The sequence below is a fragment of the Tympanuchus pallidicinctus genome, unplaced genomic scaffold (genome assembly GCF_026119805.1).
Source record: "Tympanuchus pallidicinctus isolate F22 unplaced genomic scaffold, pur_lepc_1.0 scaffold2, whole genome shotgun sequence".
Classification (NCBI taxonomy): Eukaryota; Metazoa; Chordata; class Aves; order Galliformes; family Phasianidae; genus Tympanuchus; species Tympanuchus pallidicinctus.
In genome coordinates, this window is record NW_026294721.1 from 47,093,204 (window position 1) to 47,106,288 (window position 13,085).

A 13,085-nucleotide genomic window follows, 5' to 3' on the forward strand; every position below is an offset into this window, starting at 1 on the left:
TTACACCCCAAATAATCTCTTAACCAGTATTGTGAAATGTCATTTCAGTCTGAGGAAGCAAGTTGTCATCCAGGAGTAAAATTTCAGCATCGAAAAAAATGAAGCAAACCAACCCTCTTTTTTGAACAAAGTTTAAACTTATGGAGATTATATCACTGAAAATATCTCAAAATCCAAAGCAATATTTGAGAGTATAATAGCCTTATTTATTCTTGGTGTCTGGCTTCAAATTTATCTCACTGTTGTTTGGACACACTAGGGAAAACAAAGCTTGAGTGGAAAAAAAAAAAAAAAACAAAAAAACAGATCTTAGTTAACAGTGTTTTATATTTTACAGTGCAGATGGTTTTTTCATATGTGAAACACTTCGTCTAACTACAGTAGATTGTAACCATCTTTTCCTTATTATACATTCTTTATATGCAATTTCCTTTACAAGCAATGATTAACATTCAATTTGAGAATTTTTTAATCATATCAGACTTGCATTAAGATAAACTGATGAACATTTTTCCCTTTTACGAAAGAATACATTGTAAACTGCAGGGAGCAAACTCATGATTAATGGTATGAACTATTAGGTTATGACAGCTTATCAGGACCTTGGCTAACACCACAGTTCCAATTATATTGCAAGTTCTCAAATTCTTTCTAATGGGATTGCAAGTTCAAAAGCCTAAATTAGATTTAGTAAATTAATTTAATGTACAGTGTTGACAGACTTCCAAATGTATAATCCCATCTGAAATACAGGATAAGTAAATCAGTGTTTTAGTACATACTTCTTCCCCTACAACTTTGATTATGTTTCTGTGCATAAGTACCACAGAACAAATCTCTTGCTACCAAGAAGGGAATTACATTTAATGTTGCTATCTGTATGATGCTGACTGAAAACTCATAGAGTCACTTTGGCACTAAGCTTTCCTTTGAAAAATTACCCTGAGCTTAAGAATAGACACCAGTCAAAATAAGGATTAACCACAGAAGTCTTGCAGAACTATTCCATCTCATTTCATTACAAAGAACATTTGAACAGAAATGATGGGAAAAAAAAAGTCACCAATGAACTATTGCTTTAGGTCACGCAGAAGTCAGCTCTCAGGTGTTCACTACTTTATACTGATGTACAAAAGCACTCATGACTCTTCTGTCACTATTTAACATGAAACCCCGGGCATATGGAGCTTCATGCTATTACTATTTTCATCACATATACAATCCATTTCCTTTTCAGGTACTTGTTTAGAGTGTTATAGTTTTTTTTTTTTTTTTAAGTTTAGTTTTTATTAAAACTTCCAGATGCTGAATTAATGTAAACACATAGGAATCTTTAGCCTGAGATATACTGTTCTACAATAAGACTAATCTGTGTACACAAGGACAGTTACTATTAGTCCAAGGTGTCTATATGCTTCTAGGTGAGCATCGCCTTACCAGAAGCTTTAATGGTTCATCCATCTCTGGTGAACTAACCTGTATGAAGTGCCTGCACTGTGGCATGTAAAGGACAAGATCTTTAAAATACTTTTCTCCCAACCAAGATAACACGTTAAACAGGCAAAAAAGCAAAGACTATATGGAACATAAGCAGGAATTATAACTTCCATTTTTTTCCCTTCAACTAAGCATTCTGCACGCTATTTAAATAAATAGGAGGAAAAAAAAAAAAAGACTGCATATGACTCAATAACTGCTAGGATACTGACAGGGAACACTGCAGAAGTTTTTCATTTGAGATCTTATTAACAGACAGAGGCAATATAGAGCTCAACAGTTAAACAAAAAAATATTGGCAGCTGAATCTTAAAAGTCACTTTATTAATTCTTTAAACCTATTTATCTTGAAGGTGAATTAAAAAAGAAAGTTTAGGGCTATAAACACAGATCCTTAGCAGTTACCATTCTTTTCTAAATTTGCCTTCAATTACTGTAAATTTTCTGTGCAATTAATAGATTACAATCATTTTAGCACACAAATGCAATTAGTCATAATATAAGAGAAGAAAGAAACCAAGAGTATTTAAATGGCAGATTACTGAAGTATTTCCTTTATTTAACAATGTGAAACAGAAACTGAAAAAAAAAAAAAAAACCAAAACCACTCCACTAAGGAATTTTTGGTATGCAATCTTTCTGCAGCACTTTATAGGTTATTAATTTCACAAAAAGAATGAATAAAAATTATTCAGAAATTAAGCCTTATTTGTTTTCCCAAAAGTACTCTGCTTGAAAGCTTCCATTTTTCTGTTCCTTCAGTTTCCCTTCTGAAGTACTTAACCATGGGTAAGCTATCGCTCACAGTTAGAAACAGCTTTTCAGAATCAGAAATAGCACTGTACTCACATACAAATGCTCAATCTATGCTTCTATAAATACCGAAGAATTACACACGTAAAATGTTCCTCTTAACTGAAAAGGGCTGTAATTCATCATTAATACTATCAATCGTAATTGATGAGCACACACAGCAGAGAATTTATTGATGGAATGAGATGTAATAATGGAGTAACAATGACATTGACTGATTCACTAAGACTCTGAATCTTACCCAGGGTATAAAGATAGCAGTGAAATCAACAGAATTTCTCATGGATTCTTCTGGATTACTAACTGAGGCCTTCCTGGCACTCTTGCGAATTTCATACTTTACAGGAGCATTCAGGGCATGTCAGATTCCTAGTCCTTGTTAGAAAGCCAGAAAAACCAGTGGTCGTTGGCACAACAACAGTTGTCATGCTCCTGTAGTAAAGAACTTGATAGACATCAGTCCTTCCCAGACAACCAAGCAAAACTAGGGCAATGTCTGATGAAGTAAAGAGACATGTAGAGTTAGTAGCTGATAAATGGGAATGTTAGGGGCTTCAGCAGTCAGGATTTGTGCTCTGTCCAGAGATCCTGGCAGCCTTGAACTGCTCTTATACCACCACTGTAGCCGTAGCAGAACTAACATGCATACTAACAGCTACCTACGTTTTTACCACAAGTTGTATTTACATTGCTAAGTGCAATGTAAGAATTCTTTCATATATACACAAGACAATATTAATACTTGCTGAAAAGAAAAAAGCAGATGAAAGATCTGCATTTGTTTACAGTTTTCTTAATTTTAATGTAAATTAAGCATATTCTTCATCAAGGCATGCCTTAAGATGTATTCATAGAGGAAAATAAATTAATAGAAAGAGCCTTTAGTTGAAATGCTGATTTCACGTCAGAAAGATGGCATGACATATCAGCTCTAATAAAGCCAGTTTCGTTCCTTAACACATACTGTTCCCTCTCCTGTCATTGTTACATCTGATTCACTGAATGGGCTACTTCAGAAATGGAAGCAATAAAACTTTGAGTTCTTCATTCCTAAAGTGCCTAAAAAAAAAAAACATATCACTAAAAATTAGCTTTGTTCCCCCTCCCCCCCCCCAAAGGTGAATATTTACATTCATTTTTCTATATTTCAATCACTGGCTTTGAAGTAATGCAAGAACATTATTTAGAGAAAAACAGAAGTGATTGGGATGTTGAACAAAATATCTTCAATTTCAGTATGCCTATTCAGTACTGATGAGCAGTATGTTAAATACAAGTCATTAAATGCTCCCTTCTGCTTTTGTGTAAATCGGGGCTTAGATAACTGGAACTAATTGGCTATCTTTCCTTTTCTAACAACAGTATAGCAATTAGCTGCTTCTGCAAGTTTCCATCATGTTTCCTCTACTGATTTGTTGCACTCACATATCAAAACCAACAAAGATTCTTAGAAATTCCTTTAAAGTTTCATATCTGCTTGGAAAGATTGAAATTATTGAAACATTATTAAAAACAAGCTCCAAATAAAACAACAAAATAGTCTGTAATAGAGGAGTACTTCCAGCACTTTTCCAACTCAGAAAAAAAAAAAAAAAAAAAGACTAAATATGATAGCACACAAAATATTTAATTAACTTTTTAAAATCATTCTACAAAAGTCACAGCAGTCAAAGAATTACCAAGATTCCAGAAAACTTAGATTTTTTATATAGGGTTAATCTACAGCAACAGTGGGAATAGGATGAACAATTTATCTGGAATAGGATGAACAATTTATCTGTGTCAAAAACCATTTATCTAAGTATCTGAGAAAAGCAAGAAAAGGCAAGTCCTACAAGGAAAGGCTCAGGATGTTTGGGTTGCCCTGGGGAAGCGTAGGCCAAGAGGTAACCTCAATGGTCCCCGCAGATTCCTAAGGAGAGGAAGCAGAGGGAGATGCCAGGCTCTGGGGCTCTGCTCCTGGGAAGTGATGGTTAAGAGCAGAATGACACAAAGCTACTCCATGGAAGGGCCATGGCACAGTTGGGTATAGGTGCAGAAGCCGATCAGTAAGACCACAGCAGAATTTCAGAGAAAACTGTGTGTAGCCTACTAGACCTTGCTGTGATGGTCAAAACTGATAGCAGTTCAGCCCCATATCACATGCTAATTTAGAGATTTTAACGAGGTACAGAAAAAATATGGCTACTGAACAAATTAGCTTTAGAAGAATTATGTCTCCCAAGATTGCTTTGTATTTTTGCCATTGGTAAGAAACAATACTTTACAACATTCTTAATAGAGCTAGAAAGCATTATCTCTTTTCAAGACAAGAAATCAAGACTCTGAGAAAATTAAATACCTGTGAGAAAACTGGAAATTCAAGTTAAATTTATGGACTTTCAAACTGCTGCCTTAATTACAGGCCAAACCACCCTCTTCCAGTAACTTGCAAGTATTCAGATACAGCTAGAAAAGCAGGATCATTTATCCAGAGTCTGGACAAAGAGTGGAGAGCTAAGCTCTATCCCAGCTACAACAAAGATTTCTCTAAGGACTTCTACATGCACACTGAGTCTGGCTATGATGGGGGTAATTTTCTTCACAGCAGCCTGTCTGCTGTGTTTTGAATCTCTGACTACAACAGCATTGAGAACACATTGATGTTTTGACTATGTACTCACACAACCTCAGGGCTTTTTCCAGCAAGTTGGTTAGTCTGGGCAAGAAGTTCAGAGGAGATTCAACTGACAGCTGACCCAAAAAGATGATTACAAGTGTCATATGGATTCAGTTATAGAAGTATTTTGAGAGAGGTGTTGATTGTCATTTGACAGTGGATCAAGACAAAATGATTTATTTTATGATAGTAGATTAGCTGTTGTAAAATAATGACTTTGAAACACTGATTATGGTAGAATTTAGCGATAGTTTCCCTCCTGTCCCTTTAAATAAATTCATCTTATGCTGAATAGCTATAAATTGTGTTAGAAAAGAAAGACTCAAATCTAAACGCGTTCCTGTGACAGAAAGAGGAAAATAAACCCTTGCATATATCGCCTACAACACACGAAGGTACATTAAAATTATGTTACTGAATAACAAAGTGTCCTTCAATTCATCTGCAAATACAATTTGCTTCCATTGCCACATCATTTTAGATGGTCAGAATGAAGCAGCTATAGCATAAGTAAGACTAAGAGGCTAGATTTCAACAATGGCAATAGGGTCATTTGCATTCTTATTCCTAATATAACTCAGATATTCCTTACAGTTATAAGTACTTGGCTCAGATTTTATCCACTGACTGAAAGACAATTTTGCTTCAGCTGTGTCCTGTGTTTGGAAACCAATGCTTTTGTTTATATTTGGATACAGTATCACAAATGATTTCAACATGAAAAATATTGTGATTAAATTTTTGCCTATTTCTTAGCGTAATTATATAGCTATGAGCATTCAACACATTATTTCTATGTTCACTTAGTTATTTTCAGAGAGATGGTATTTATCTTTGTTCTGACCCCTCAGTTCAGATTATGTCCTTGTGACATGCTGTATTCAAATACAGATTGTTACAATTCTTTTTAGCTGACTTAAAAGAACGAATGACCACACGAGGAAAAATAAACAAATAAAACTCTTAAACTTGCTCTGAACTAAAGCATACCTGAACGCATAGCATCTTTTTGAATACTTTCATAATCGTGCCAATCCTTCCTTTTCAGTCCATCAGTCCAGGTGAACAACTGCCCATCTCCCAGCCCCAGTGGAACTGTCTGTGAAAACAAAACAAAACCACAAATAAATACATACACATATGTATGGTTTCCATTACCACAAAACAATATTTATAATACGCCACTAGTCAGCAAAACACTCCATTTAGCCAGTGGAACTATTGAGCCTCAACTCTAGCAAATGAAGCTACTCTGCTAAATGTTGTGAGAAAACTATGAATTTAGGTTTTTTTGTTTGTTTGTTTTGTTTTTTTTAAACTATGTAATTGCTACAGTTGGTGTTTCAGCTGAAAAGATTATTGTGGTGAAAACAGGAAAAGAAACAAACAGGGAAGGAATGCTCACCTGTATCTGAAGATCTAGGTTCACAGGAAAGACTCCACAGAAGAGGGATCTCAGAAAGAGACCCCTCCTCAGTGGGGCTCAGTCCTTAAATGGGGTCTAGGAGGGGTGGAGCCAGGCTCCATTCCTTCTGGTCACACAGCTGAATTGCCTTCACCTGTGCTCCCAGGGCTGACTCAGCCCTTTCCTCAGGTGATGAATCAGTGGTTCAGGCCATGACTCAACAGTTCCCATACAGTAATTAACTGAAGTACTTTGAACATATCTGTAATATTTCTAACTCCAGTAGTGGCTGCTATGGCTGGCTGTCAATAAGTTTACGAAAGTTAAATGGACCACTAAAACTGCACAACAGGTAGTCAGAAATGTCTCTCTCCAACAGATGAAGCACCATACTTTTATTCATTTATATTTGCTTAATTCTCATTTGTGCAAGGTTAGTTATTGTTAGTCAGCACCTTCCTGTGCTCCCCTTTAACTCTGGTGTTTTCTGATATAGCCAATGATAAGTAATTGCTGTTCACATAAGGCCAAACTCTTTGCCCCAGAAGTACAGAGCAAAGAGACTGTGGAAGCGCTTTCAAATCCCTTAGATGTATCTCTGTGGCATGATATAAAATATTAAAAACAAACAAACAAAAACAACAACAAAAACAACAACAAAACCCAAACCTAGCAAACAAAAAAGCTCTCCCTTTCCAGACTCTAATTTTCTGCATCAAGCTTAACTTATGAAAAATGTGGTTAAAAAACTGCTAACAATAAAAACAATCGATAAAGAAGACAACTTACTGCATCTGTGCTGAAGAAAGAAAAAAAGAGATTCATAGCTGGTTAGGAGTAACAAAGATTCTCATTCTGGTGGTTTGAATCATAAAGCAGTGCAGAATGAAGAGCATATGTATAATGCATTGTGCAAATGTTTCTAGTGCATGTTCAAAGAATGTGTGAAAACATCTGAAAATCAATTCTTCCAAAACAAAATTTGACCAGCATTCTACTAAAAAATATTTTGAAATCTCTACAAAAATCTCATGCACATGTAAAAGCAATGCTCTGAATGTATGACACATCCTCGTGTAAGGGGTAGGTGAACCAAACAAACATTGGAGGGATTATTTTTCTTGCTGATTTTGCACGACTAGCAGCACAAAATGTGAAGATATTCAGTGCCGCCAATGAAGTTGTCCCAGCATTTTCAGATAGAATCTCCCTTTTTTGTACAGACAAGCGTTTGCCAAGGTAAGTGATATGGATCTGGTAGCTAAGAATTCCCTGAAAAGTAGGTCCCAGTACCTTCAGAGTTGAGAGTAATGCCAAGAATGCTGAGCAAGGCAAAGTATCTCAAGCAAAGTATGCTAGAAATCCTGTCTGGCAAGATTCATGCGAAAAAACCTATTTTTTGTTAGCTGATATTTCTGTGCACCTCAGACAATCAGGGCAAAGTATTGTGGGCTTGGTGTTACCGAATAAATCATTGAGCTACAGAGAAACATCACTCCTATTCTGTTAGTGTGACCTACTTTTTTAGTTTTAATCTTGAAGTTAGGTAACCTATATCACAGACTACCTAAAAGCAATCCAGCCTGTTTTTACAGCTCTATTGCAGCTTTTGCAGACATATTCCAAGAAAATGTTCTTTTTTTCACATATTACTATACATCAGAAGGTTACATCTGGAAGAGAAGGAAAACTGAAGATATTCTGAGATAAAACTATTTAATGTTATCAGAATATATAACTGTTTGTGTGTGGCCTTGAAATTAACTTATTAATTCAAATAATTTTTGTGTTCAAACAATGCAAATGTTTTAATAGTAGAGAGTCTGAAAGTCAGAAACACAAGACAATATCGGAGCTAAAAGACTTTTTCTTTGCACTTGATTCTCGTGCTCATCCTCCTTAATTAGCACTTGAAAGCACATAACTGGCTCCTTTCAAAGTGAATCACAGCCAGACTGGCTCCAACTAACCTTCTGCTATCCCCCCCCCCTCCCCCAGTCAGTAGTAGAACAGCTGAAGTGAAACTCTCAGTCCTATGAATTCAAGACTATCAGAGCTACCAAAAGCAGGATAAAATTTTGTGACCCTTTGTTCCAGTTCTGGCCTCTTTTCCTGAGAACAGTTATTTAAATGACAAACATAACATACTGACATATATAAATTAAGTAAAACGAGTCTAACAAACAGATAAATCCGATTACTGCGCAATATATAAAGAACAACCTGAAGACTTTTTGGAAGTCTATTTTGGAAAAGCTCCATTACCCTAAGAGATGAAACAGGAAACAAACCAGCCCCAAAGTACAGTGTTGATGCAACTAGAACTCTTTGATCAAAATTAATACTTGAAGAGAAGCCAATACCATAATGAACATCCTTTCACTGCAGGGGGAAATCGCATACAACAACCTTGCATGTGGCTTCCTTTGAGTGACATTCAGACAGCATAACCTCAGTAAGAACTCTTAGAGATCTGAACATTGCAGTCCATAGAGAGATCAGACTTCATATGCACACAACTTCTGCTGCCATGAGCGGCGGGACATGGCTTTAAGAATGGATGCAGGGTTTCACAGTCAAACCCTCCAGAAACAGCAAGAATTTTGCAGTGAAAATTCCACTGTTTGGAAGAAATCATAACTTTCAGTCTCTCAGCTAAATATCTCCATTGTCTGCATGAAGGAAGCATTTCTTCCCTCTTTTTTGACATTGCTAGATTGCATAATAAAAAAATGCATTTGGGAAAACTAGTTTCATCATTTCACTTCTGCTTAAATGTAAACAAAATGCATTCCTTAAACAGAATTTCTGCTAAAAGACTCCTTTGTAAAACTCAATCAAAGTATACGCACTGCTTCCTTGTTCCTGATGACAATGACTGGAAAAGCCCCTATTTCTTGAGCATCTCTAGCCAGTAAGTATAAAAAATTTATATATTAGTAGTCCCTTCATTCTGGTCTCAATCTTCTTCCTCTGTACCCACGGTTTTCATTTCTGGATACTTTGATCATTTACACTATTTTGCTCAGTGCTACATCCTTCTGGAATCTTGTGCAATTTACACTACTCTACATCAAACTGGAACAAACTCTAGTTTACACAGACTATAAATTTCTCCTGTAAGGTCTAGATCATGATATGCAGTAGGGCTTCTTTCCCGGGAAACCACAGTGTAAGGAAAGAGAAGAACCAGGCACTCATTAGCATCTTCCCCTAGCAAAGAAGCAGTGCACAACAGCAGTGCTGCCCAACTCTTGTCAGTGCTCCTGCACAACTGGTTTACACATGGCCCTTTAGACCAGTTTTCATTTCAAGTGTCCCTCCAGACAGGCTGCCATGGTTAAGTTTGAAGTCTGAACAATGAAGGCTGGATTTTTAAAACACTTTCCAATTTTGAGAACATACTAGGTGAAATCAGGTGAAAGTCCTTCACATAAATTTAAGCCACAGATTTATAGTAATGCACAAAAGCAAAAAGTGTTTGATTTTCACTGTTTTCCATTAGTTTGCCTTTCACATGTTCATTTCATAAAACTGAACACTGAATAAATATTTTTGAACTGATTTTAACAAATACTTAGGCAAATCAAGTATCACTAGTGCCCTCCTAGAATTTGTGAGCAGCTGCTTACTAGTTTGTTCAAAAATTCTTAGGTAAACAAAACTTTAGTTATACGTATTCTTTAGTGATACATCATTATATCAGAATGAGAAACCAGTACAGCAGCTAAGTTGAAACATGCTCAGGGTTTTTCACTCCAAAACATCTCCATAAGTTACTCACAAATAATGAAGTAGTCCCTTCAACTTAAGAACTGCTTTTATCATTGCAGCAATATTCTAATAGCAAAAATCACTCTGCATACATAGAGCTGGACTGTGACTGGCTGTCAAAAAAATCCTAAAACAATTTATCATCCAAACATTTGCTACCCCTAGTATGCAGCTGTGAGTTGCACATTTTTAAGTGTTTTGGATCAACAGGGACTATCCACCTACAGCAGCATTACATACAACATCTGCCTTACTATTTCATTTTTACATTAACCTCAAACCTTTGGGGATGCAAGACTGATATGCTACTACACAGACTCAGAAGTCTTCTCCTCTAGAGAAGTTTCAACATCTGCTTCAATTACAGAGAATATGATGAACGCCCAAAATAGCACAATTATCAAAAAAAGCCCACTCACAGACTATTAGATTCCTCAGAGGGGAAAAAAGATTCTCCGCTATGACATTTGAAAGCCCAAACTCAGAAACAAGAGCCTTCCTTGAATAACTCATTTATTTTTAATTTCCCTCTGCAGAGGCAGACAATTAGAAGAGTCTGAGGCAAAGGAAGATGCTGTATCAATGGAAATTCACCTTCCTAAAAACTACAAGGGATAATTACAGATTCACTTTGAAGCTGAGGATTCACTCTCGGCTCCAGGGGTTATTTTGCGGAATGGAACACCCATATACAATCGACATTAACGAAACATCAGTAAAGCTGATCAGCATAACCATTTCCAATTGTTTAATGAATTTCAGGAACAGAGGCACTTGTTACTGCTCAGAGAAAGATGCACATGGGAAAGAAACCTGGCAAAGAAGCACTGAGATGAGACAATTCCACAGACATTTCAAGAGAAGCATAAAGACGACCGCTGTTTGATTCTCTTTCATTCTCTAAATAAAAGATTTTGTATAGTATTTGTAAACAGTACTGTATAAAAAAGGCAACTCATTTTCTCCATACTATCAACACAGATAAATCTCAGGATGCTAAGCTCTGACCAACTGCTGTGACTAGGAAGAACAAAAAAAAAAAAAAAAAAACCCACAAAACTCACTGAGCAATGAAACTCATTCACTTATTAGAATAAAGTTAGGGATCACTTTTCAAAACGACAGAATCACTGGATATACCACCATATGTCTATTAAAAATTTGTATATAACTATTGCTTTTTAATGACTTTGTTTCATTTTTACTTTGTGATTTTTTTTATTTTTTTATTTTTTCCCAAAAACACAAATCTAAATCATCATCTAAAACCCTGACATGAAACAATATAATATAGAATTGAGGATATGATGGATTTAATCATATGTTCTTATTTCCTGTGCCATTTACTTGTTACGCCACAACAAATAAGTATTCATTGCACTGACATTTACATTAGTTGAAATAATGAAATAATTAGCCCAGTACATCAAAAAAAAAAAAAAAAAAAAAAAAAAGGGCAGCACTTGATTTATTCTGTGACATTTGAATAACTCAAGGATATTTCATTTTTGAAATACTTACATCAGAGTTTTGTGCTTTCAGGTTCTAGAGTATCCAGGACAATCATGTAACATCACACTATAAATTCCAAATTGAAGTTTTTAATAAGGTTATTTAGAAAATGCCAAAAACCCCATATATTTAATGACTGAGAGATTTTATAGATGGGTATAAAAGTCGTTACTGTTGCACTATAGTTATGTCGATAGAGTTGCAATACTGCAGAAAAAGAAAAACATCACAACTTCATATTGACCCAGAGTATGCATGCTTGAGCAGCAGCTAAAGAGAACTCTGTAAGAAGGCATTTGCCTACTGGAGAGATTTGACTTACACTAAACCATGGAAGACTGGTTATGAGAAGACTTACAGCTTCTTTAACACAGATATGATCTTGCATGAATCATTCCTGGATTTTGCATCCAACATTCTTTGATTAAGAACTTGAGGTATGCACTGACATACAGGAAGCAGAATTTTAAACAAATATAATTTAGTAGTTAACAGGACAGGGGTTCACAGACTCCTACTAAATTGAATATATCGGGTGATGCCCTAACAACAGTTCTAAGCTCTGCCATTCTGATTCATGTTGGGACAACTTTCCTACAGAGAGAGAGAAAGAGAGAAAAATACACACACACACACACACACACACACACACACACACACACAGAGAAATATTTAAAGAAATAAAAAATACTTGTATAACACTTCTAAAGTAACTATTATTACCTCACTACAACCACTTCATCTGTTTTGTCATGCGAAGAATGAATTACATGCTATCATTTTTTATTATTACAAAAGGAAATCAACCAGAAAGTTAAATTTTTAATTTACTGATTGATAAGAATCATATAGGCAATGTGGTCAAAAGTATTGAAATCCCCCAGAGAATACAGCTGAGCGGAACAGAAGAGTGTTAAGCAATTGTCCTTGGCACATCAGAGTATGTCGCGCTGGATTTTTCTGTATTTCAGATAGTGTGCATCGTCTTTTGACCTTTCAGCTCAGCACCACTAAGAAAGGTCTGCTCCCTGAGTCAGGTATTTATACTCACTGGGATGATGCTCCTTACCCTTTTATTCTTGCAGCTACACAGAGCCACTTGAGGCTACACAGAGGCTAGGGCCTTTCTTCATAGGATAGATGCTCCAGCCTGAGGAGAGGCCAGGGTACGTCCAGCTGTATGAGGTGGGAGACTGAAAGCAGAGCTCCAAAGGGGTTTGGCCACCATTTTGTCTGCTGATCCTGAAACACCATGAATTGCCAAAGATGACCTACAAGGGTAGCTTGGCTTTCCAAAAGGTTAGAAGATAGGAGGTAGGATCTACAGGCTAGCAAAAGAGATTCATCAGAGAGAGCAACTCCCACCTCTTTCTGTCTAGCAATTTTAGCTGCTGGCAGTCTTGCTCAATAGCTAAAACACCCCCA

At 36.1% G+C, this 13,085-nt stretch overlaps 1 protein-coding gene across 3 annotated transcripts in view; it reads right to left on the reverse strand.

The window, feature by feature from the left end:
- The window catches only part of GALNTL6 (polypeptide N-acetylgalactosaminyltransferase like 6), a 421,689-nt gene that overhangs the window by 266,425 nt on the left and 142,179 nt on the right, over positions 1-13,085 (reverse strand). For all 3 annotated transcript variants that reach the window (XM_052682320.1, XM_052682319.1, XM_052682321.1), the window contains exon 2: positions 5,960-6,068. In XM_052682320.1, coding sequence (XP_052538280.1) covers positions 5,960-6,068 — 109 coding nt within the window. The remainder of the gene's footprint in view (positions 1-5,959; positions 6,069-13,085) is intronic.